The 24,034-nt window shown below is 33.3% G+C and overlaps 3 protein-coding genes across 3 annotated transcripts; 2 read left to right on the plus strand and 1 right to left on the minus strand.

Annotated features, from left to right (window-relative positions):
- Nucleotides 1-544: 544 nt before the first annotated feature.
- LOC133194010 (activating signal cointegrator 1 complex subunit 2-like) lies at nucleotides 545-3,321 on the plus strand. Its single transcript, XM_061329927.1, has one exon. It carries the CDS (start codon nucleotides 546-548, stop codon nucleotides 2,820-2,822), a length of 2,277 nt encoding a protein of 758 aa, XP_061185911.1. The 5' UTR covers nucleotide 545; the 3' UTR covers nucleotides 2,823-3,321.
- A 2,356-nt stretch (nucleotides 3,322-5,677) lies between these two features.
- On the minus strand, nucleotides 5,678-11,712 carry LOC133194011 (sperm-associated antigen 6). Its single transcript, XM_061329928.1, has 9 exons — nucleotides 11,571-11,712; nucleotides 9,916-10,178; nucleotides 9,330-9,513; nucleotides 8,550-8,755; nucleotides 8,102-8,275; nucleotides 7,667-7,819; nucleotides 7,077-7,268; nucleotides 6,515-6,777; nucleotides 5,678-6,184 (listed from the first exon to the last, which is right to left on the minus strand). The coding sequence occupies exons 1-9, from the start codon at nucleotides 11,593-11,595 to the stop codon at nucleotides 6,118-6,120; spliced, it is 1,527 nt and encodes a 508-aa protein (XP_061185912.1). The 5' UTR covers nucleotides 11,596-11,712; the 3' UTR covers nucleotides 5,678-6,117.
- A 176-nt stretch (nucleotides 11,713-11,888) lies between these two features.
- On the plus strand, nucleotides 11,889-20,210 carry LOC133193615 (CDGSH iron-sulfur domain-containing protein 3, mitochondrial-like). The gene is made up of 3 exons (XM_061329575.1): nucleotides 11,889-11,954; nucleotides 18,897-19,079; nucleotides 20,012-20,210. Exons 1-3 carry the CDS (start codon nucleotides 11,889-11,891, stop codon nucleotides 20,198-20,200), a joined length of 438 nt encoding a protein of 145 aa, XP_061185559.1. The 3' UTR covers nucleotides 20,201-20,210.
- The last annotated feature ends 3,824 nt before the right edge of the window (nucleotides 20,211-24,034 follow it).

The following is a 24,034-nucleotide window of genomic DNA, read 5'->3' on the forward strand; positions in this document are numbered from 1 at the left end:
ATTACACTCACGTGGAAAATAAATAAAATTTATGCAATATTCTCAGTGATTAATACAGAAAAGGAAATTTTTAACACAAGTTACGTAAAACGTTGGCTGGAATAGGACATGGTATAAGTTTATATTTTTTTCATTTCTGCCAAGTTTTGGCTACGAATATAATGTAGACCAAAAGATATTTCGTGGCGACGAATTGAAAAAAAATCTCATGTCATTTCCCATACCACCCAACTTAGTATATCATGTATATCACTGACAACAATTAGTGCAAAAACCAATTTGGAGTAAAACATACCAGTGCGAATCATTCATGGACACGAAACATCCAGGTACCGATTCAAAAACGGCGTCTACTTAACTTGTACCTTGATCGATTCACACCGAGCCTTTTCAGGGTGTCCCCTGCATGTTGTTTAATTTACCCCACTGTATTTTTAACTCAATTTCATCAACAAGGAAATTTGACCAATTCAAAAGTTTTTTTTTTAGCCAAAGTATCATTAAAACACCTCATTGTTCTAAGCACTTTTTTTCGAGGGGACGATATGATCCATCCTCTCATTTGCACCACAAAAATGTCTCTTCGTGGACTGTCGTTTAAAGAAGAGAAAGGGAATTATACCTTAAGATTGGATCCAAATCAGATAGAAGACATAAGGTTTCTGAGCTACTTTCCTCCACCCACGGGCAAATCAGAGAGTGGACAGTTAGAGGAATGGGGAGATAGAATTCGTTTTATCGTTGCAGATCTGCACAAACTTCTGCAACTGAGCCACGAGAAGTTCTGGTGTCAAGCAGTATTTGATGCATCCCTTCATAATTTAGTAGAAACCTATTTGAAGAATGCTCCAAGAACCCATGATGTGATTTCATTATGTGATCTAACTGAGGATTTTCAAGAACAACATGCTGAGCTTCACAAATTGATCTTTATGACTTGTCTCAGATTTGCTACTCATAAAGAGGATAAAGGACACTCCATAGCGCCATCTGTGTTTGGTGAGATCATCTATGAAAATTACATCTTTGACATTCCAAAATTGTTTGACTTGTGTGTATTATATGCTGAAAATGGGCAGATTTTGTCAAAAATGATAGAAAACATATTTAACCAACAGCCAAAGTATAATGAAGACCTGTGTTGTGCAATTCCAACGATTTTCCATGTATTACAAGAGATGAGAAAGGAATGTGGCATGTCTCTGCCATCCACAGAGGGAAGTGAATCACCAAAGAAGACAAGTAATGTCAGTACAGAAGAGATAACTATAAGTACACCTGAACTACAAGATCTCATCTTTTATCTAGCAGATATTGGAAGAACACTTTCTAGTTTTTTGGATGTCTACCCACCAGCATCACACATTTTTCATGAAGAATGCTTCATAGGGAAAATTTCAGAGGCGTATGATTTGGTACCAGCACTGTTAGCTGTTATAAAAAACAGGGAATTTGAGAGCTACACGCAAAAGAAGCTGTTGCGGAGAAAACTGGCACAAGCCAAGAAGTTCTTGATGTTAACTGTTCATTTGATTATAACTCACTGCTATTTAAACCCCATTCTTGAAAACAGTGGCTCTTCAGATGAACACGTCGAGGGATTCATTCAGACACTTTCTGGCTTGCTTAATGAACGACGGTTCCTGGCAGACTTTGAAAGTTGTCATCCTTTTCAAGACTATGCAGACATTTTAACTCAGTGTCCATGTGACATTGATGAAAAAAGGATCCAGTACATTCAGGAGGCCTTTAGCTCTGCCTTTGCCACCTATGGAAAGAGGAAGAAACCCACTGGTGCCACCACAAGAGGTGGAAGGACCTCCCCAGATGGATCCCCGGGGCCGATGGAAGAGGATATTGCTGGTGGCACTGTACCCATGCCCATCCAACAACCAGCAAATAACACAGAAAATTATGACTTTATGGGAGCTTGCGCTCCAAGGAAAACAGGTGTAGAGTTGGACTCCTTGATAGCAGCAGTAAAAGATTTGTTACCTGACTTAGGAGAAGGATTTATAGAGCTGTGTTTAGAGGAGTATGGATATGACATTGAAAAAGTCATCAATTCTGTCCTTGAAGATAAACTGCCACCATCACTTGAAGATTTAGACAGAAGCATGGCTAGACAGCAATATGAACAGTCTGAAGACTTAGTCATTTCACAGAGAGCTAATGTATTTGATCATGATGAATTTGATGTATTCAGCAGGGATAAAGTTGACATGTCAAAGGTTTACAAAGGGAAGAAAGGAAAGACCGATACTGTGGACCTGGATAAAAATGACATGGCTTCATTGAATCCAAAATTGGCAGAGAAGTATGGATACGAAATGGTAGAAGTAGAAGATGAGCTGTATGATGATGAATATGATGACACTTATGATACAATTAATGTTGGTGCTGACGATGCAGATTCGGCTGATGAATTGTCCCAACGGAGGCAGTTTACAGTTCCAAGAGTGTTGCAACAAAAACAAGACGTTGTAACCGATAGCGATGAAAGTTCAGAGGAATTGTTCGAGGAAACCCCAGTGAAAGATGAGTTTGTTCCTAATCCAGCTTTGATTCGCCAGAGAGCCGAGGAGAGAGCTCAGTGGAAAGCTCAACGAAGGACTCAAGGTCAGAGGTCAAACTTCAAAGGTCAACAACATGAACAAGAGAAAAAATATGATGTCAAAGGTGAACCAAAGGGTCGTGGGCAGTCAGACGAAGTATTGAAAAATAGAGCTTGGAAAGAAAAGCACAAGTCCAGTCGAGCTAATCATAATCGAAGATATTTTTCAGACAAGAAGAGAATGGGATTTGGTGGCCCACCAAAATGATTCCTGAAAACTGTTCTGTGCAAATTTTGAGAAATATTTATTAAAACTTTAAAAATGAATGCTTTCAACTTTGTATTCTTACGCAGTATAGTATTATAACTTAACTTACTACAAAGGGACACTTGAAGTGTTTTAAGATTTTAGAGAATGTTAAAGCTAAGTTAATGTACATGTAGTTGTAAGAAGAGGCTCATTGGCCTTGATCTGATGAGAAACCTAGTCATTCAGCAAGAGTTCTAATGTGGCCTGACAGTCATACTATGTATGCTTATTTTTTCTGACTCCTTCAATTTGAACAAGAAAATTTAGAGAAATTGTGGTCCCTTGCTTTTGGGGTCTTAATTTGTTGGATGCGGCAATGATTTATGGCTTAATTAATGTAACTGTTAGTCCAGTCAATGATTTTTAAACATAATAAATTGTTTTGTTATAAATAAACTCTGGAATGTATAAAAATATGTGAAGTAAAATAAATCTTACAAAATTGGAAGAGAGGAAAGCATTTTCTATAAAATTACTAGACAAGAGGGGCATAACTTGTTATCGTAAATTTTGGATAAAATCTTTTTCTACCTTGAAGGAAGAGAAAGTGAATGAAAATGTATATATGTTACATTTATAGATGCAGTGAAACATTTTAAATCCAGCAAAATTTTTTTTTACAGATGTTTTGGCCCATTTCAGAGAGTATGTGTTGCATTCATCACCTGGTAATGAATTTTTTTAAGGTGTAGGTTATTGGAACATCAGTCAATTTTTGTCTTTGAATCTATGCATAAGGTTTTCTCATAACATTTAGTTTTATATGTTCTTTATGAAGTGATAAATGCGTACTAAATCACAATCAAAGGAAATTTATATACAAATTGAATGTAATTTTTTTTTCTTTTCTAAACTCTATCTATTAAAAAAATACAAACATTTTCAGAATTAAAAAAAAGTAATGTAGTTAAATTCAAAACATCCCATTCAAAGAACAAGGTTCACTTAGGGCCTTTTTTGGCCCTGTGAATTTCTGAAAAACTGAAACTCCTTAGTTTTAGTTGACAATGCATTAAATTTTATTTAGACATTTGGCGATTGCGAATCTGCCAAAAATGACGTAATTTTCTGGCTAGTCAATGCAATGCAATGAAATGCGTCATTTTCCTCATATCCTGAACAATTCTACAAAAACAGCCAATATTTAAAGATATTTTTTCGATATTTAATATAGAGCGCAATCTCTGATCTAAAATATGCAATTATTTACTGATAGAACCGTTTCTGAAGATTACAAAACATGTTTTATTTTTTAGATCAGAAGGTGCGCTCATATTATTTTTCGTCTCTGAAAGTACTTAAATATACCTCTTTTCCTTAAAATTCAAGAACATTGCAATTCCATAAAGCTTGTTTTCCAAGACCTGGACTTTAAGGAGAAAAATTTTAATAGAAAATGAAAGCACTAAGCATCTACTTTATCTTGATGTTTAAAATGGAACATAAGGTGTTAGTCAATAAATTGGTATATCTACAGGGCCATTTTATGCATAAAGTGAACCTAGCTCTTTATATTAGCTACTGTAAAGCACACAATTTCATGGGAATAAAATTTTGTTGTTTTGTCATCTAATTAAATTTCACTGTCTCAAAAGTAACATTATACAATGTATAGTCTCATATAGATGTGCGAGATTCAATTTTTATGCTTATAAGTTGACAACAAAATAAACGAAATTATAAATCCCCAACAAATATATCTGCTTTTACAGTATGTGAAATAATGATCTGTTAAAATGTATCAAAAATGTTAAATTGGATTACACTTTCATAAAAAGTGGAAATTAACTGCTTACTTCTGCAAAACATGCTTGGATTTTCAGAGTTATGCCCCTTGTCTATAGTAATTCCTATACATGTAGGTACCGGTACTGAAATCATGCTAAAATTATGCTTTTCCTTCATTGGATGTTCTAAGGTTTTTACTCCATATATTTCCAAGATGTTAGATATCATTTATCACTCTCATTCAAAACTTAATACCAGTGTTAAAGTTTTTAAGAAGTAGTTCAAACTTTTTGGTCCTGAGGTCATTTGGAAAGGTCTTAAGTTGATACATGCAGGTAATGCATGTGAAATATGAAAGCCCCATTAGCTCTAATTCAAAAGTTATGATGAAGGATTTTGTATCCACATGCTTGATACTAAAAAGAGGCTTTTTGTCAAGTAATAACTATACGTGAGCACGGTGAGGGTGGATCAAGTGATCAGGTCAGACTGATAAGCTGGTCAGAGAAGGTCAAGAGGTAAAATAATGTTGATTTACCCCAAAAATGTTGGAATACCTGCTAAGAAAGTCTTGTAAATGTCACAAGGAATACACATTGTCAAGTAAAAATTAATATGAAAGCCCTAGCCCCAACCATTCAGAAGTCATGGTCAAGGTAAAATTTTTTTCTAAAGGTTAAACTCCAAGGGCATGATGTCAAATATTTGGCCTCAAGAAGTATAGTGAAATATGAAAGCCCTAGGACCAACTATTTAGAAGTAAATTTTTCCAAAACTCCAAGGTTATGAATTGTGTTGGTACTTGAAGAAAGGTATTGTCACAAGGAATACGAAAGTGAAATATGAAAGCCCTATGTATAGCACCAACCTTTCAAAAGTTGCGGTCAAAAACTATATATGCTTTTGAATCTCTGATTATGGGGGCATAAAAATGACACTCTTCTTAATTTTATAAAAAATATTTATTTTGTAAGAAATAGTAATCAGTAATGTTTTTGCTGTAACTATAATCATTAAAACATTTCATTTAACAATATTGATATTGATGCAGGCATATGTATATAGACAAATACTGAATAGGCCACTTCTCATTTTCTATTTTAATGACTCCTCTTTCATTACAGTTTTAAGTTTGAATTCCTTATTGTTTGAGTAGTGAATTAAAATAAATTATTCTTTCTGTATGTCCTACTTTTTTAAAATTCAATCGTTCTTGAAACAGAAAATAGTTACATATACATGTATGTGCAAATAATACACACTTCCCAATATCAATGAGTATTATATAACTGTTATATATACTCAATATAAAATTTAATTGTTATAATTAGATTTGTAAATTTTTCAAATTATTGTTTTTACATACTCGTCAAACTGCTAAACATATAAATGCTATATTTCATGTAGATCTCTAGCAAATAAAAAAAAGAACTTCCATCCTTTGTTTGTCACAATTTTGTCACATTTAAATTATAAAGCGTCCTTTTTTGCACTTGTGTCCTTTTTGCACTTGGTGTTAAATTGTTTATTTACTGGGCTGGTATTGTTCTACTCTCTCTAGCAGGGTATCGGAATAGCCAGGGGAGTAGTATCTACAATAAAAAAGACAAAATTAAAAACAGATGTAATTTATATTCTGGTGAGAAATTAATACTTTTGCAATTTTCGAAATTTAAAAAGCTCACTAGAAGAATCTTCACTGATTCAGGAATTTACAGAATAATATTAAATTTATTCCAAGACTTGTTTAAGATTAAAATGCGAAAATCAGGGAGAATTTTTTATCAATTTCACCTCAAGAATATAAAAATTTTTTGAAAATAAAGTTCAAAAACATTTTGTCTAACTGTTATGAAATTATTAAGAATTGATGTGCTAGGATTAAAGAAAAGAAATGCAATTTACAGTAATGAAGTACTTACTTGACAATTTCTTCTGGGTAGCAGTTATTAATTGTGTTGATGTATTCTGCGAGGGCTGAGCCAGGTTCGGCTTTGATTTCTTGTATCTTTTTAAGTCCTGCACTTGTGACAAAGAGGCGTCTGGCTTTGGAATCGTGTGGTAAAACTTTGCTGAACTGTCCAACAACGTGTTTGAGGATATTTGGTGGAGCATCGTGGAGGAGTGGTTCCAGTGCGGGGAGATGGACACATTTCTGTAGGATGTTTTTCAGGGCCTTTTTGCTCTAAAGATAAATTGATACCATTTAAATAATTGACAACTTCCATCAAAAATAAGTAAATCATGCTTACATAAAGATAACTTAAATTTTTGAAATATTGAAGACTCATCTAAAGGTGCAATTTGAATAACCATTGCACATCTCTCACACATTCCAAAACAATTTGCAACATTTGAAAATTCATTTTTTAAAAAAATTATTATTGAAAAAAAGTTTTAATTGCCGTTTTTTTTTGTTTTTTGTTTTTTGGTAATCATATATTTCGTTAGCTTTAAAATAACCTTGACATTTGACCTACTGACCTTTGTCTGAAGATCTTCAGAGGCATCTGCTCTGAGGTAACACTGTAGTAATTTGGGTAAAACGTTAGCTACTGCCACTGCCTTTGCATGTTCAGGAGTGTGGCGACCTATCTGTCCTAGTGCCCACGCCGCTGCGGCTTGTATATGATCTTCTGGTTCCTCTGACAAAGCAATGGCAAGCTGAACCACTCCCTGAAAAATTATATTAAATTTTTTTAAATACAAATTCCGCAAGGTAGAAAGCTGTCATAAAGCTATTTCCAACACTTAGCTACATTAATGTATGTACAATATAAACTACATGTATTTAAGTTTATACTGTACTTTTTTTTTTAAATAATACAATACATGTACATATATTATAAATCATCCTTAATTATTTCTTTTAAAATAAAGTAGCCACTTACAAACTGTTTGTATATATAAATGATTAAAATTTTTAACAAACAAAATTTTCCTCTAATGTAAAGGAGAGAAATGAAGAGTTAACTCCCTTAAAATCTTCATCAATTTTAAAGGTTTGATATGAACATTTCAATGCATCTGAAGCAGAACTATACAGAATTTCAGTTTCATTTGATTCCATTTACCTTAGATACAATGACTGCCATGGCTAGATTTTCTGAGTGAGCCGCTACGTATCCCAGCATCATGATTCCAGGAAGTCGTATATTTCCTTTAGACTCTCCAACATAATCTACGACTGCAGCCACACCTCCTGCATTCACGATCAGCTGAGCCAACTGCATAATACAAAAAGAAATGATTGATTAATTTACTAAATCACAAACCAATTCAACTTTATGTTTATGCATTGTGAATTGCAAAAAGGAATAAAATTTTGTCCAGTGATAATTTTTCTATGTAAACCTTTGGTTTACAATATACATCCATACAAATTATGTGTAATAAATTAAATACCAGAGGACAATTTTTAATTCATTGAAAAAATGGTCTTAAATTGTTTCTAAACACTATTAAGTTTTTTCTTATAAAATTTAAGGCTTATTGAGATTAAAACATACCTCCGGAGTGTGTTTAGCAATTTCTCTGATCAAGGTGGCAACATTTTTCTTAACATACTCATCTGGGTCCTTCAGACAGGTCAGAACTGCTGGGAAGATTTCTGCTTCCACGACCATTTCTGCTAGGTCAACAGAGTGTTTGGAAATCTGACTCAGAGCTGAGAAAACTTGACGCTGTGGAAAAAAATTATTAAAAATATATCTTAATGGTTTATTTTGAATGATTAGGATTTTTTCACATCTTGAGTAAAATCAGCATCGAAACAAAAACAAGCAAGCTTAAGTCAGGAAGTGATAAAACAAAAACCTTTATATTGGCTGATCTCTTTTACTAGACATCTACTGACATGTAGAAAATAAAGCTTTTTAAAAAATTATTCAAAATCACAACGTTTCAATTACAACAATTCCTTCTTCAGTACATAGTAACATCTTTCAACTAACCCACCTTGAGTTTAGCGTCAGGATTGAGAATCATCTGAGCCAGATGAGCAATGGCGCCAGCATCGACCACTGTCTGAGCCAGTTCTGGTGAATGTTTACAGATGTCACTAAGAGCAGAGGCAGCGATCCTCTTCAGGGACAGTTCTGGTTCCTGGATACATAAAACAAGGAGGGGGACTGCCCCAGCATCCACAACAGCCTGGGCTAATTCTGAAGGAGAGATGATAATGTTCTGAATAAATTTCTGTCATCAATGCCCTCTTCCGATCCTCTTATTACTTTTGAAAATGCAGATATTGAAGGAAAAAAGTACTTAATTGCATTGGTACAATATTCGATCCACATATCTTAATTGATACTAATGTTCATGAATTACTTCAAATGATAAAAATGATAAAACTTGATGACAACAAAGCCCAATATTCCATTAATTCTGCTTTCTTACAAATATGTATTGAGATCAGATATACATGGTACATGTTTCAATATACATGTACTGTAAAGGTACTTTTATCCACAGAGTCCACGTCATAATTCCACAGAATCACAATTTTTGTTCAATCCGCAGGTAGAAAATTACATATGGATTTCTTGAACTGTCATTCTAACTTTTAAATTTACTTTTAGTATATGCTGTGGCAAATTTCCACAGAAAATTTGTGACCTTGTACATAACAAAAATTAAGCCACTTCACAGAAAAAAAATATGTCTACAGTAACTTGTAGTATAGGTGCACAGACCAGGAAGGCACTCTTATTAATATAACTAGCTGTTTCAATTTACCTGCATTGTGACGAGCAATATATCCCAGTGCCCATGCAGCAGATTCCTTTACTCCAGGGTCAAATTCCTCTAAACATATAACTAAAGCATCAAGGGCCCCGCAATCCACAACAGACTGAGCCAGCTGGGGGGAGTGTTTGGCAACTGCTCTCAGCACAAATGCTGCTGCCTTTTTGTAGAATCTCTGAAAAAAAATATTGATTTATCTTACGTACTGTATGTTTACAGTGAGTTAATCTGTAAAATATTATCATTGTAAGAAAGTTGTTAAAATGGTTTTGTTAGAATTGATTACATTAAAATGATACAGTATTAACAGAATGGTCTATAGGGATGGTTGATACTTTAATTAGCCTGAATTTTTAACATTTCAAGGACATGAATTTTGGGTCTCTTTACACTAGGAAACCATTGAAAATTAAACCCCTGTTACAATATCAGTCATTTGACATATATTTATAAAGGTTTCACTTGTATTTCAAATTAAATCAATGTACAGGTGATCTTTTTGTTGAAAATATATTAAAATCTTAATAATTTAATGACATAACCGTAATTAGTGTGTGTAGAAAAGCGATAATCTTACATTCTGTTCAGCCAGGGAATAGACAAGCTGGGGTAGAATATCTCCCTTTACAACAGCTTCTGCCAGATCATCATTGTAGTTGGCCAGTCTGCCGAGAGCCAGGGCAGCTGTCTGTTGAATGGTTGGAACTATGTCCAGTAGGAGCGGTCGGAGAAGGGACATAACTCCAGCATTCTGAAGAGTTTCAATGTTCTGGGGCCTGCTGGCTAACTCGGCTACTGTCTGAACAAATCCTGTTCTAGCCTTCTGATACTGCTCAAAAACTGCCAAGGAAAAAAAAAAAGTCCATGTCCTCATTACAAATCATTTTGATGGAACAGAGACATTTGCTAAAATATTATATTGAGTGACAGTGACCGAAATGTAATTGTTCGCACGATCTTCTAAATCATCTATTAATAAATGAATGAACAAAGGTAAGTTTGAAACAATTAATTATTTTTTGTCAGCATCTTTAAAAATATCTGAACCAGTCTTGCAAATCATCATACATGTGATTCTTCCGGCGGGAGACAAAATCTCCCGATATTTCACCCCCCTTCCGCCCCTCCCGATTAATTTTTAAATCTTCCGTGTTTTAAAATTCTTCAAATTAAGTATTATTTGCAATATTTTTTTGATCGTGTTTCATTTAATTGCTCAGAATGAAAAGAAATTGAGATAACAATGCCAGTGCATTAAATTTTCACAGCGGTAGGCTTCGTTGGAATCAACATGAGGTCGTATAATTATGTTGTAAAAATTAGTGATATATCAACTTGATAAAAGACCATTGATGTTTATTACTGAATGCAAAACATTGTAATTAGTTGCTAAAATACCCAGTTGCCATCTTCTAATGCTGCTTTGGTCATTAAAAGATAGTTATAATGTAGGTCACACTCTAATTAAAAATAGATCACACTACAGGGTGTTGCTAAAATATACCTGACTCTAATTTGTTTATTTTTTTAGAGGGTACTTTTTTTTCATCTGTTCATATTCTATTTAAAAACAAATTACTGACATAGAATTTGTTACATAAAACCTAGCTATGTTTTACTTCACTTACTAGTTGATATATCAATTACTAAATCAAAAATAAAATTTTATCCAATGTTTTAATGATGCTGTTAACTCTTAATTAATTTACTAGGAAATGAGTTGATTTCATTTTGAATACTCAATTTCACTTCATTTGAATAAAAACTTTATCATATTTTTCTTAAAACTTGACAACAACTTTATAAAATAAAATTTGTAAAGTAATAAACGGGGAGAAGGTATTTTTTCCTGAATTTTGGGGGTTGGATGGTCTTTTGCGATTTGAAAAAATGTCGATAAAAAATCTCCAGCTTTGAGACCCAAACTCCAGCTGAAAATTTTCAAATCTCCAGTTGTGATTTTTCAGTTCTGTCACATGTATGAATCATACATGTAATGTAATGCACTGGATAAAAAAGGAAGACTATATCTTAATTATACATGAACAATTCCATACCTTGTGAACTGAATTATGATTTTTAAGTAAATGGCATAAATGTAGACGTTTAACACCTTGTTTTGAAAATATGCAGACTAAACTATATTTTTTAAGTTTGGTAATTAATTTGCAGAATGATAGCTTAAAGATACTTGAGATGAATGTCTAATATTCTGCTAATGAAAGATTTTACCTTGCAAAACCTGTCTTTGGCTCATTTTGTCCTTTGATCAACACTAAACGCTAATACGAGTGTTTTCTTTACTCCTAGTTCAGCGGTTACTATGTGGTCGCTATGTAAAGATGGTAACAAATCAGGAACGAGCTTAATAAACTGGTTGTCAGCTTGAGAACAAAAAAAAAAAACGAAATTTAAAAAAAAAAATCAAAGTCTGATATTTAAATAGATACTTCATTATAAGTGAATATTTGTAGATGTTTCAGAATGATTAGAAAATCTATTTATTTAGAATAAAATATGTAAAAATATATTCACTGCAGAACTGCAACAATGGCGCTCTCCATCAAAAATTTGTCGTCCTTGAGAAACATTTTTCCTTTTCGTCAATCTCATATGGTAATTAATTTTTGAAAATATGCAGGCTATGTTTGTGTGAAAGAAGCAAATAGAATGGGTGTTATAGAGTTTCCCCTTATATTTTCCACTTTCCAGGAGTACACTAATCATAGTCCGAAATATCTGACGTTTTCCACAGGTCCAGTACAATCATTACATTTAGCTACGTAGCTAACATTACCTACCGTAGCTGTATTAACCTACCTCAAGTAGCTTTATTTAGCTATTTCAAGACAACTTTTCACAGTTTTGCTTTTTATTTTAAACAGGTTGGGCACCATTCCCCCTTTCAGTAATTGTTACGCTAAAAGGGAATTGTTCCTCTTTTCAGTAATAAAAAACATTACTGGGAATTTTCACTCGTTTACCCTCTATTCTTGTGTTTGCTTTGAGTAAAAGATTAAGTGCAAGAATATTTTCACATCCTCTAAATTATAATATTTATAGTCTATTAAGATGTAAGCTTAAAACTACTATACTTATTGCTGCAAAAAGCTGAAAAAGAGTGGTGAAATATTTCTACGATATAGTTCACAATAGTTTTGTTTGTAAATTATAGATCTGGTTATTCCTAATAGTTTTTAGTTAGCATGGTAAGATTTTGCTATGCAATGATTATTTTCATTGGTTGTTAAAAATATTTTACATATAGACCATGACATTATTTAGAAGTAAATTTTCTATCATGCTAAGGCAAGTTGGTTGTATGTTCGTTTGCCCTAAAATTTGTTTGCCTTTGATGCCGTTCGCCCTAATTCTCGTTTGCCGAGTCCGATCGCACTAAAACTTGTTCGCACAGGGTCCATTCACCTTATTTATATTGCAGAAAGTTGACTAATGAACCAATGGATTTTTTTAAAATAAATTATATGTACGTATACATTGGTACATAAATTGCACACGGGAGACAACAGACATATGCATGTGGTCACAAAAAAATACCTCTCCTATCAAAGACCCGGCAGACCGATAGAAATTAACATCTCAGTCCTTTACATTGAAATTGTTTTTGAAAACATAACACAGATTGTAAAAAACACGGATATGATCCCCTAAATTACAGTGACTTTATTAAGTATAATTAAACCAATTAAGCATGTAAAAAGCATTAATATCAAATATGAATTGTTTAATTAAGATTACGGTAAATAAAAAAAAATACTGTAGCAACATTTAAAAACAAGAGGCCCATGGGTCACAGCGCTCACCTGAGTAACTTTGGCTGTTTTTCACCTGATTTCTCTCCCCCCCCCCCAGTACTTATTGTGGCCCCGCCCTATCCCCAGAGGTCATAATTTGAACAATTGGAATCTACACTACCCCAGCATGCTTCCAAGTAAGTTTCAGCTTATCTGGCCCAGTGGTTCTTGAGAAGAAGATTTTAAAAGATTTTTCCTATATATTTCAATGTAAAACTTGGATTCCCTATTGTGGCCCCGCCCTACCCTCCAGGGGTCATGATTTGAACAATTTAGAATCTACACTACCCCAGCATGCTTCCACTTAAGTTTCAGCTTTTCTGGCCCAGTGGTTCTTGAGAAGAAGATTTTTAAAGATTTTTCCTATATATTTCAATGTAAAACTTGGCAGGGGTGTGCAATTAGCATCGCCCGACGCCCAGGGCTACCATTTTTTGGGGTCGGGCTAGTTGTTCTCTGCATGCAGGTAGCCCCTTGGGCTAGTAAAAATTAAAAAATACCAATGTTATAAATGAAAATCACTACCGGTATTTTCACTTATTTTTTACTATTAAGTTCCCAACCAATGAAAAATTTCCAGGCAGAATGCTCCTATTGTTCATAAATCTCCATAATCTTATCCATTTTGCAGCACTTCCTGACTTATTTACTTCCAAAAACGATCGTTTTTTTCGTAATCCGAATTTCCTCCATTCATGTGTTTATGGTAAATAAAGGCAGATATCTATTATTTACGATCACTCAATCAACTGAAAGATAAGTATTATGTGATTTACGTGTACATTAAATATATTTCCAGTGTATTTAACAATTTAAGATAAAATAAAAAAAAGATTTCACTTCGTTTTAGATGAGCTAGTGCAATATGCACAGAGAAAAGGAAAAAAAATAACTTATTTAAATTCATTTTTATTTTCTATCATAATTATTAATTTATACATGATTCAATTTTACTAGTGAGAATAAAACTTTAATTTTAAAAAGAATTACCTTAAACCCTTGACTTATTCAACAATAATTTATTTTTTCGTAGTTGTTACATTTCCCACCTACATTTGGGCTAGTAACTTTTTACTGTGGGCTAGTAACTTTATTGCTGCCACTAGCCCGTGGGCTAGTACTTGATTTTTTTAATTGCACACCCCTGCTTGGATTCCCTATTGTGGCCCCACCCTACCCCCCAGGGGTCATGATTTGAACAATTTAGAATCTACACTACCCCAGCATGCTTCCAAATAAGTTTCAGCTTTTCTGGCCCAGTGGTTCTTGAGTAGAAGATTTTAAAAGATTTTTCCTATATATTTCAATGTAAAACGTGGATTCCCTATTGTGGCCCCGCCCTACCCCCGGGGGTCATGATTTGAACAATTTAGAATCTACACTACCCCAGCATGCTTCCAAATAAGTTTCAGCTTTTCTGGCCCAGTGGTTCTTGAGAAGAAGATTTTAAAAGATTTTTCCTATATATTTCAATGTAAAACTTGGATTCCCTATTGTGGCCCCGCCCTACCCCGGGGGGTCATGATTTGAACAATTTAGAATCTACACTACCCCAGCATGCTTCCAAATAAGTTTCAGCTTTTCTGGCCCAGTGGTTCTTGAGAAGAAGATTTTAAAAGATTTTTCCTATATATTTCAATGTAAAACTTGGATTCCCTATTATGGCCCCGCCCTACCCCCGGGGGTCATGATTTGAACAATTTAGAATCTACACTACCCCAGCATGCTTCCACATAAGTTTCAGCTTTTCTGGCCCAGTGGTTCTTGAGAAGAAGATTTTTAAAGATTTTTCCTATATATTTCAATGTAAAACTTGGATTTTCTATTGTGGCCCCGCCCTACCCCCGGGGGTCATAATTTGAACAATTTAGAATCTACACTACCCCAGCATGCTTCCACATAAGTTTCAGCTTTTCAGGCCCAGTTGTTCTTGAGAAGAAGATTTTTAAAGATTTTTCCTATATATTTCAATGTAAAACTTGGATTCCCTATTGTGGCCCCGCCCTACCCCCAGGGGTCATGATTTGAACAATTTGGAATCTACACTTCCCCAGCATGCTTCCAAATAAGTTTCAGCTTTTCTGGCCCAGTGGTTCTTGAGAAGAAGATTTTTAAAGATTTTTACTACATATTTCAATGTAAAACTTGGATTCCCTATTGTGGCCCCGCCCTACCACCAGGGGTCATGATTTGAACAATTTAGAATCTACACTACCTTAGGATGCTTCCAGATAAGTTTCAGCTTTTCTGGCCCAGTGGTTCTTGAGAAAAGATTTTTTAATGACCCCACCCAATTTTTTTATTATCTTGATTATCTCCCCTTTGAAGGGGAGTTGGCCCTTCATTTTAACAATTTAAACTTCCCTTTACCCAAGGTTGCTTTGTACCAAGTTTGGTTAAAATTGGCCCAGTGGTTCTTGAGAAGAAGTCGAAAATGTGAAAAGTTTACAGATGGATGGTCAGACGGACAGACGGACGGACAACCGGTGATCAGAAAAGCTCACTTGAGCTTTCAGCTCAGGTGAGCTAAAAACACCAAGTCGTAAAATATTGAATAAAATTAATAATAAATATTAATATATTTACTATATACTGTATATATATTAGGGCGAATGAGATACAGTATATGGCGAACGAGATATAGGGCAAACAAGAATTATGGCGAACGGACCCTGCGCGAACAGACTCATACGAACAGGTAGATAGGGCGAATGATCCTGATACCAGGCAAGTTTAATACAAAATGAAAAGAATGACTGGACAATTCTTGAAAAATTTGTTTCTTATTTAAAAAAGAAAGAAGAGGAAAATGTATATGGTTTGTAATCAAATTTTTCTTTTTTTGAGCAATAAAGTAAATCACAACATTTATTCTTCCCATCTTTTGCATCATAGATCAGGTAAAGATGACTTAACACTGCTGGTATCAAATGCTAAAATCTTGACTTATTTAAGAGAGATTACTTCTTATCTTTTTCTTTTCCTAGTAAATTTTACGGTAATGACACAGTATTGCCTCTTGTGATTGGTTCTGAAAGACTTTGAATTGAAAACTTATTTAATCACCTGAAAACTATAGTTTACAGAACAGGTGCGACCAATTGCCCCACTGTTCATAAAATGTTGGGGCCATTTTGAAATTTTAAGGGCTGAGAGAAAACACACTGAGGCCATTTTAAATTATATCAAAGTATGATGATATGATTATTAGCTAATGATTATGCATAGATCTATCTCTGACAAAAAATGTAGAGAAAAAAAAATGTGCCAGGAATTGACAAATCACAGAATCTATATATCTGACATTAACTAGGGGAAATGATTTTTCTGAAGAACTTTGTAAATCATTCATCATCTATCACAGAGAGTATTTAGAAAAATTAATCAATCAATCTGAAGCAGCAAAAAAAAAAAATTTTTTTTTAACAAAAAATGCAGATTTAGAGATTGAGGGACAGACCTTCGTATATGTAGATATGTAGCCTTCGTTGACATCGCATTTCATTGTAAGGTAACAATTTCCGAGTGCCTGACTTTTGTTTTAAAATTGTGATGCTGTGGTTGACCCTCCAAAACAACTTGACACTTATAAGTCATGTGAAAGGAAAAATTTCTGTTTCTTTGCTAGTGGAATGTCTAATATATTGAATGGTGGTTCCAATTTTCTTATATGATACATCACAGATTTCATCTAACTTCGATGAAGACTACTGATACCACTGAAATTGATGAACTTACAAACTTGAAAATCATAATGTGCCTGCATTTTTACAAATTATATATATGTTGGGTGTGCCACATGGGCATGGCACAGTGCACCATACATTGTATTTGCACAATGCCATTTTTCGGCAGTACAGTCAAAACTTCTTCAAAAACCACTCGAAATCAACGGCCACATGCGGTCAGTGCCCACTTTCAGTTCTCCCCGACGATTTTTCTTATATATTTTAACTGGAATAAACGGCCACCTGTGTAATGTGGCCAGTGGCCACTCAAATCTTCACCCACAACCTTATTTACACTGTAATAGGTGGCCATTTAGTCCATTGCTGCAATTCTTTCACGTCTTTTAAACAAATTCGCTTGGATAATAATATGCTCATTGGTCAACTTTAACCTATTAAAACATCTAAAGCATATGGCGCAGGCCCAGCCTGAAACATCCAACAATTTATTATTTACTAAATAATCAAAGTAAAAATTAGGACTGCACCCCAATTTTGTTATGTATTGATTTAATACAAAAGTGTGGAGTAAAATATGGGTATAAGATAATAAAAAATTTTGTTATGCCTTTAAAAATTGGTTCCTATATAAATCTCTACTAAATAGAGTCTAACATTTCCAATGTACTAAGCGGTCATAAAAAATAGTTTTTTGACCACTGAGTGAGATATTGAACCTGTCGGTAAGATACTGGACCACTTCCATCACACTGTAAATTCATTGGTGTTCGACAGTATTGAGTAACTGAGTTTAACTGCAGTGTGAATAAAGGAAATTTACATCATGGAAGCCAGCACAAGATACATGTATGTAAAAAAAATGTAAATAAATAAAAATAAAAGGTATAACTGTTTCAAAACTTTTATCGACTGTGTTCTCTGGCAAAATTTGTTTTGTCAACCTGTCGAACTAAACTGTTTGCCTTCGGCCTAATGATCTGAGGCAAACAGTTTGGTTCTTGGGATCGACAAAATGCATGTTGCCCTAGAACCCAGTCAATAAATGTATAGTGTTACAATAAATACTTCTATAGCTTACAGTGAATTACAAAATACCCGTAAAGTTTTCAACAGCTTGCTGGATAGCTCAGTAGGGTATACAGTTTGGTCTATCAAGTATCACATAAGGTTTGAATCTAGGTCATGAGGATACTCAGGTGTATCATTAGATTTTACAGGTAAATGTGAGTAGATTTTAATGTTGTATGAAGCCACATTAATGTGCCAAGGTGTTCTGCTGTAAATAAATGCAATATTTTTCTTTAATTGCAAATATTTTTTCAGTAAATTTGCAGCATTAATGAATGACACCCCCCTTTTCCATTCTTGCAAAAGGTATTGTTTAAGAAAGTTAAGAAGTTAGCTCACCACTCCATTTTTTCTCACCTTATTGATAAACACAAAAATATAATGTAAAAATATATTAATAAAATAGATAACTTTATATAATAATATAAATGAATTTGTCACAGCATTTTAAAATGCATTAAGGACATAAAATGACAATAAAAAAAAATCCCCACAATTTTCTACCTGCGGATTGAACAGAAAATGAACTCGGTTGAAAAAAGTATGTTTACCGTAATCACGCTTGTTATATAAGTCTGTCTTCATCATAAAATATTTCAAACTGAAATACTAGCTAGAACAAAAAAGACTCCAAAGAGTGGATAACTGGATATAAATATAGAGGACTTTATGCCTCAATAATTACTGTATACAGGGTTATTTTCACCCCATGTTATTGTCGTCCTTTCACACTTTTGTCACAATTTTGTCCCATTTTAATTTCGCCCATTCACAGTTTTGTTTAAGTAATTATACTGTTTTCTTTGAATCCGCCCCGTCTTAAATTTGCCCACTTGTGTCTAGGGCAAAAGAGGCGAAAATAAAATGGGGACGAAAATTTCCCTGTATACAGTAACTATGGCAATGCATTATCATTTAGAAGGTTGTACATGTACCTCCTTTTGCATTCCTTTCTTTAGTTAACACGACATTTCAATTCTTTACAGTGTTTAATGGTTCGTCATAAATATTTCTTCAAAAAATATAATCCAGAGGGCGCAGTGTATAGAGAGTACAAGAATGAAGTCGTGAAGAACACGGGGAAAGTTTACGACAAAAAACCGGCCAAGGTTGTCCTTAAGCCTGGAAAGAAATACCACTGGTGTTCCTGCGGCTATGGACATTCACAGGTTTATAGAGTTTATGCCATTTCTTTTTACTGTGAACTCATTAATCTTTGTGGGGGTTTCATTTTCATTGTATTCATGGTATGAAGAGTCCCACAATTTTATATTGCCCACAAATGTGAAAACTGCACACTGCAGAATAATGTTTCTTTTTTAACCACAACATCAAATCCACTCAAACCAGTAATTTCATATTGAATGTTTTTTATAACACGTATAGTAAATTTCTTGTTTGTTTGTTATATTATGATCATAGCCGAACAGTTAATCACTTTGTTGTGCTAGCATCTGTTGGTGGAGGTCACAATAAGGGATCAATGTTTTACACAGAAAATGTAAAAGCTCCAGAGATCTTCAAACACACATCTGGGTGATTGTTAACCTTGTTACCAATGACACGGGAATGCTTATATAAAAATATGCCCAATCATAACCTTACTGTTCTTCAGAAAATATATTTATATTTTTCTTATGTAGTATATACATATTCCCATGTACCCAGTAATCTTCAATCCCAAATTGGAGCTTCACCTAAGAACTATTATATGAAAAAAATAAATCATATAGTAGCAGTTTTCTAAATATGGATACATTTAAAAATACCATTACTTTATACTTATCCTGAATCATATCTGAATCATTTTCACACTTCTAAGAATATATTGAATAAAACCAAATCACACAAGGTGAAATTCCAAAATTGTAGTTTATTAGGGTACACACCTTTCATCCATTTTATGGGGAGGGGATTAAATATTGTGTTGTTTTATTAATTTGCTATTAAAAAAGGACTGAAAATCACTAATTCAGTGTAAAACACATACTGCTAAAGAAAGGAAAATGATGGTTACATGTCACATTATAAAGGGAGATACTGCTACAGTTATTGGCTCATGGAAGGTCTCTTTAATCTTTTCTGAATATCCTTCTTGTAGCCTCTCTGTGACGGGACACACAAGACATTGGCTGAAAGGAGGTGGACAAAGGTGAAATTCCATCCAAAAGTGTTCGAAGTGGAGGAAGAAAAGACCTACTTCCTGTGTAACTGTAAACAAACAAAGAATCCACCATTTTGTGATGGAACACATAGAAACAAAGAAATACAGGATAAAATAAAAGGATGATATTGCATAAGTTTGAAATAAAAAGCAAAGAGACATATAAACAATCCACCATTTTTGGTAAACAGACAGAAGAGTGATTCATTCAGTGAAGCACATCATGGTTTATTCTTATTAATGACTGTGATTTATAAACTGCAGGAATATTTTAGAAATATTTAAGTCCAAGTAAAAGTCAAGGATCTATTTTACAAGAGGACTTGCACCTTAAACCAAAATCCCTTTTTTTTTTAGGAATAACTTCTTCTTTACATGAATTAAAAAATTGTATTTAATGTTATATCTTTGTTTCTAAAAAAAGAGAATTTTTGAAAATATCTTTGTTCAAACAATTTTTAACAGATTGATTAATATTCCAAGATTTTACAATTTAATGATATAAATTTTTGGTCTTTGTTGTAAGTTATTCTGTAAAATGGGGCCTTGGATATTTTTATTTATTTCTAGTCTCAGCAGCTATAGACTTATCTTGTGAAAATCATAATTAAAAAAGTACTCATGGTTTTTATGCAAATTATGAAATTAATGCAAAATATGATAGCCTGTTGTTCAATTTTACTTCATTGCACTTCATGTGATAGCTATCATTAAATATAATACATGTATTATGTACTATAAATATGTACTATAATAAATGTATGCTGGAGAGTTATAACAAAAGAAATTTTGCTTGAACCAAATCTAGGATCTAAATAATTGTTATAAATAAGTATCTGGTAGGAGTTAATAGTTTGTCTCCAGCTTGAAGTTTAATGGCAAAATGTAATTCTGTAAAAATGTAATAACACATTTTATAAATTCCTCTTAGTACATTTTGTATTGTTACAGTGCACCCATAATATTTCTATTAAATGTGTGAGAGTTATTTGATGACGATAGCTTTGTTAAAAAAAAAAATAAGTATGGCAAATTTTGTAAATAAAAGGTTTTATATATTTTCTGAGCTTCAGATGAATTTTAAAAATAATTTTGTCTTGCAGATGGGGATTCATAAATACTGCAAAATTGAAGAGGGGCATTTAATGAACAAAAAAATGTCAAAATTGTTGAAGGCAAAACAAGATGTGTTTGTGAAACACTGATGCCCCTGTATGGCAACTTATATCAAAGGTTGAACTTTCTCAAATGCAAATTAAATATGTTGGTACCCAAAGTAAGATCTTGTCTCGAGGAATATACCTGTGAAATATGAAAGCCCCAGCAGCAACCATTGAATAGATATGGAAAATGTTAACGTTTTTTCAAAAGTATGTCACACATCAAGGTCAAGGTCAAATGGTCAAAATTAATGGTGCCCAAGGAAAGGCCTTTTCTCAAGAAATACACAGGTGAAATATGAAAGCCGAAGCACCAATCATTCAAAAGTTATGACCAAGGTTAAAGTTTTCCAAAAGTAGATCAACCTCCAAGGTCAAAGGGTCAAAGTTGTTGGTATCCTAAGAAAGGTCTTGTCACAAGGATTACACATGTGAAGTATAAAAGCCCTAGCACCAACCGTTCAAAAGTTATGGCCAAGGTTAAAGTTTTTCAAAAGTAGGCCAAACTCCTAGGTAAAGGTCAAAGAGTCAAAGTTGTTGGTATCCAAAGGAAGGTCTTGTCACAAGGATTACACATGTGAAGTATGAAATCCCTAGCTCTAACCGTTCAAAAGTTATGGCCAAGGTTAATGTTAGATAAATTTTGCAAAACTGGAACAAACTCCAAGTTCAAGGTCAAAAGGTCAAATATGGTGATACCCAAAGAAAGGTCTTGTCACAAGGAATACACATATGAAATATGAAAGCCATAGCTCCAACCAATCAAAAGTTATAGGCAAGATTAAAGTTTTTGCGGACAAACAAACAGACAGCTAGACAGACAGACGGACGAACAGGGCAAAAACTACATACCCCTGAATCTTCGATACGGGGGCATAAAAATCATAAGTTTGAAAACAAAGTTAACAGTGGTATATAAGTTGATGGTAAAGCAGCTTTAATATGTATATGTATAAATTGATTTAAAAAAAATGCTTGATTTATCATTTAGGTATAGTTTTAATTTATCTGTGCATTTACACAGTCCACAGGAAAGGGTTACCTCTGCTCCCCATCTGAATATCTAAATAAATATTATCAATGCCCCTATATACCGGGTATATATATATATATATATATATATATATATATATATATATATATATATATATACCCGGTATATAGGGGCATTGATAATATTTATTTAGATATTCAGATATATATATATATATATATATATATATATATATATATATATATATATATATATATATATATATATATATATATATATATGTTTAGAGCATTAAATAGAAGACATTTAATATCCTATCCAAAAATTAGAAACGTTATTCCACACTGCAGTAACCATTTTATGCATTATAAACATTTTTTTTTTACTTAAAGTCTTCTTTGGATTTTTCTTAATACACATATTATTAACAATGAAAAGGCAATTCTTCAAAAATGTAACTTATCTCAACAGGACCTGTGCAAACATTTATAGAAATATTTGTTAAAAATATAATTCATTGAAATTTCAGTTTTATGTTGTAGGTGCTTGCAGTAAAAGGTAAAAGTATTGTCTGCAAGTTAACACCATTTCTGTATGGTTTGACACAAAATGGGTTTCTTTGGAATTGTACAAATCAGAACCTGGACTATATACCTCCAATTTCATTTTCCCCATAGAAGAAATATCACCGCAGTCAATATATCCTACAATAACTTGAGACAGATACGGCAGAATAACTTGAGACAAATACGGCAGAATACATTTGTTAACATTTCTTCTGAAGTAGAAATCTTATTATAATGAACAATGATAAAATACAAAGAATTAAAGCAAATGCTTTCAATAACCTTACTCATCTCAGAATTCTACATATCAACAACAATTCTTTCAAATCATATCCAGACGACGAAATAGCAAAACTGGAATCGTTAGTTAACTTGACAATAGATATATTTCCAGGGTTCAAATTTGGAGAAAAATTTCCTACGCTATCAGAACTACGCTATCAGAACTTAGTAATATAAAGTTTGTACCAAATGGATTACTGAAATTGATGTCACAGTGTTTTATGATATTGGATTAAAAAATTCAATGCACTGAAAATTGACGATAAGGAACACTTTTTAGAAGTCCAACTTAACATTACACATTGAGAACAGAACAAACAAGGATCTCTGGAAACATCACAGGTATGAACAGAGGTGTAAGCACCCCACTATCGGTGAAATTTGTGATAATGTGGTTTTATTGATTTTTAGGTTGATCAGATTTCAAGCAATTGGCATACAGAATCGAAAAATATCAGAAATAATCAAAATTAAAAAGTAATTCCTAGGTAACTACCTGTCCTATTGTACAAGGTGTTTCATAATATATGCTATATTTTGAATCTAAAATTCGACACACACAAAAACAAGATACAGACAAATGTTTTCAGCAATTTGATGCATGTCGTCCATTAAATTCATTGTGTACAATTACTAACTAAAATATTAAACACTGGCCAAAATCTCAAACTTAAAGGAAAATTAGCGAAATTTCTAAATTGCGTCATTTTTGTTACATTGAATTTTACAACGTCAAAACTTAAATAACGTGATCAAAATGAACTCCTCCTATGTCAACTGCAAGCGTCTTGATTTTTTTAATAATAGTGTCCCATATTTTAGCTGAAACATTCCTCATCTGAAGTTTTAGGTTTTTTCCGAGCTCATTCAGTATCTATGGTTTAGGATTTTAGACCCTGTTCTCAACGAATCTCCAAAGAAAGAGGCCTAAATATTGAGATCTGGTTAATGCAGGGGT

This window comes from Saccostrea echinata, unplaced genomic scaffold (assembly GCF_033153115.1).
Source record: "Saccostrea echinata isolate AGI-Se365-2 ecotype Australia unplaced genomic scaffold, CSIRO_AGI_Sech_v1 ptg000028l, whole genome shotgun sequence".
NCBI lineage: Eukaryota > Metazoa > Mollusca > Bivalvia > Ostreida > Ostreidae > Saccostrea > Saccostrea echinata.

Coding starts and splice junctions, on each gene's coding strand:
- LOC133194010 (XM_061329927.1), top strand. CDS start 546: ATGATCCATCCTCTCATTTGCACCACAAAAATGTCTCTTCGTGGACTG.
- LOC133194011 (XM_061329928.1), bottom strand. CDS start 11,595: ATGAGCCAAAGACAGGTTTTGCAAG. Junction 10,179..11,570: donor CCAAAGACAGGTTTTGCAAG/GTAAAATCTTTC, acceptor TTTCCTTGGCAG/TTTTTGAGCAGTATCAGAAG. Junction 9,514..9,915: donor ATTCCCTGGCTGAACAGAAT/GTAAGATTATCG, acceptor ATTTTTTTTCAG/AGATTCTACAAAAAGGCAGC.
- LOC133193615 (XM_061329575.1), top strand. CDS start 11,889: ATGGCGCTCTCCATCAAAAATTTGTCGTCCTTGAGAAACATTTTTCCT. Junction 11,955..18,896: donor CTTTTCGTCAATCTCATATG/GTAATTAATTTT, acceptor AATTCTTTACAG/TGTTTAATGGTTCGTCATAA. Junction 19,080..20,011: donor GCGGCTATGGACATTCACAG/GTTTATAGAGTT, acceptor TCCTTCTTGTAG/CCTCTCTGTGACGGGACACA.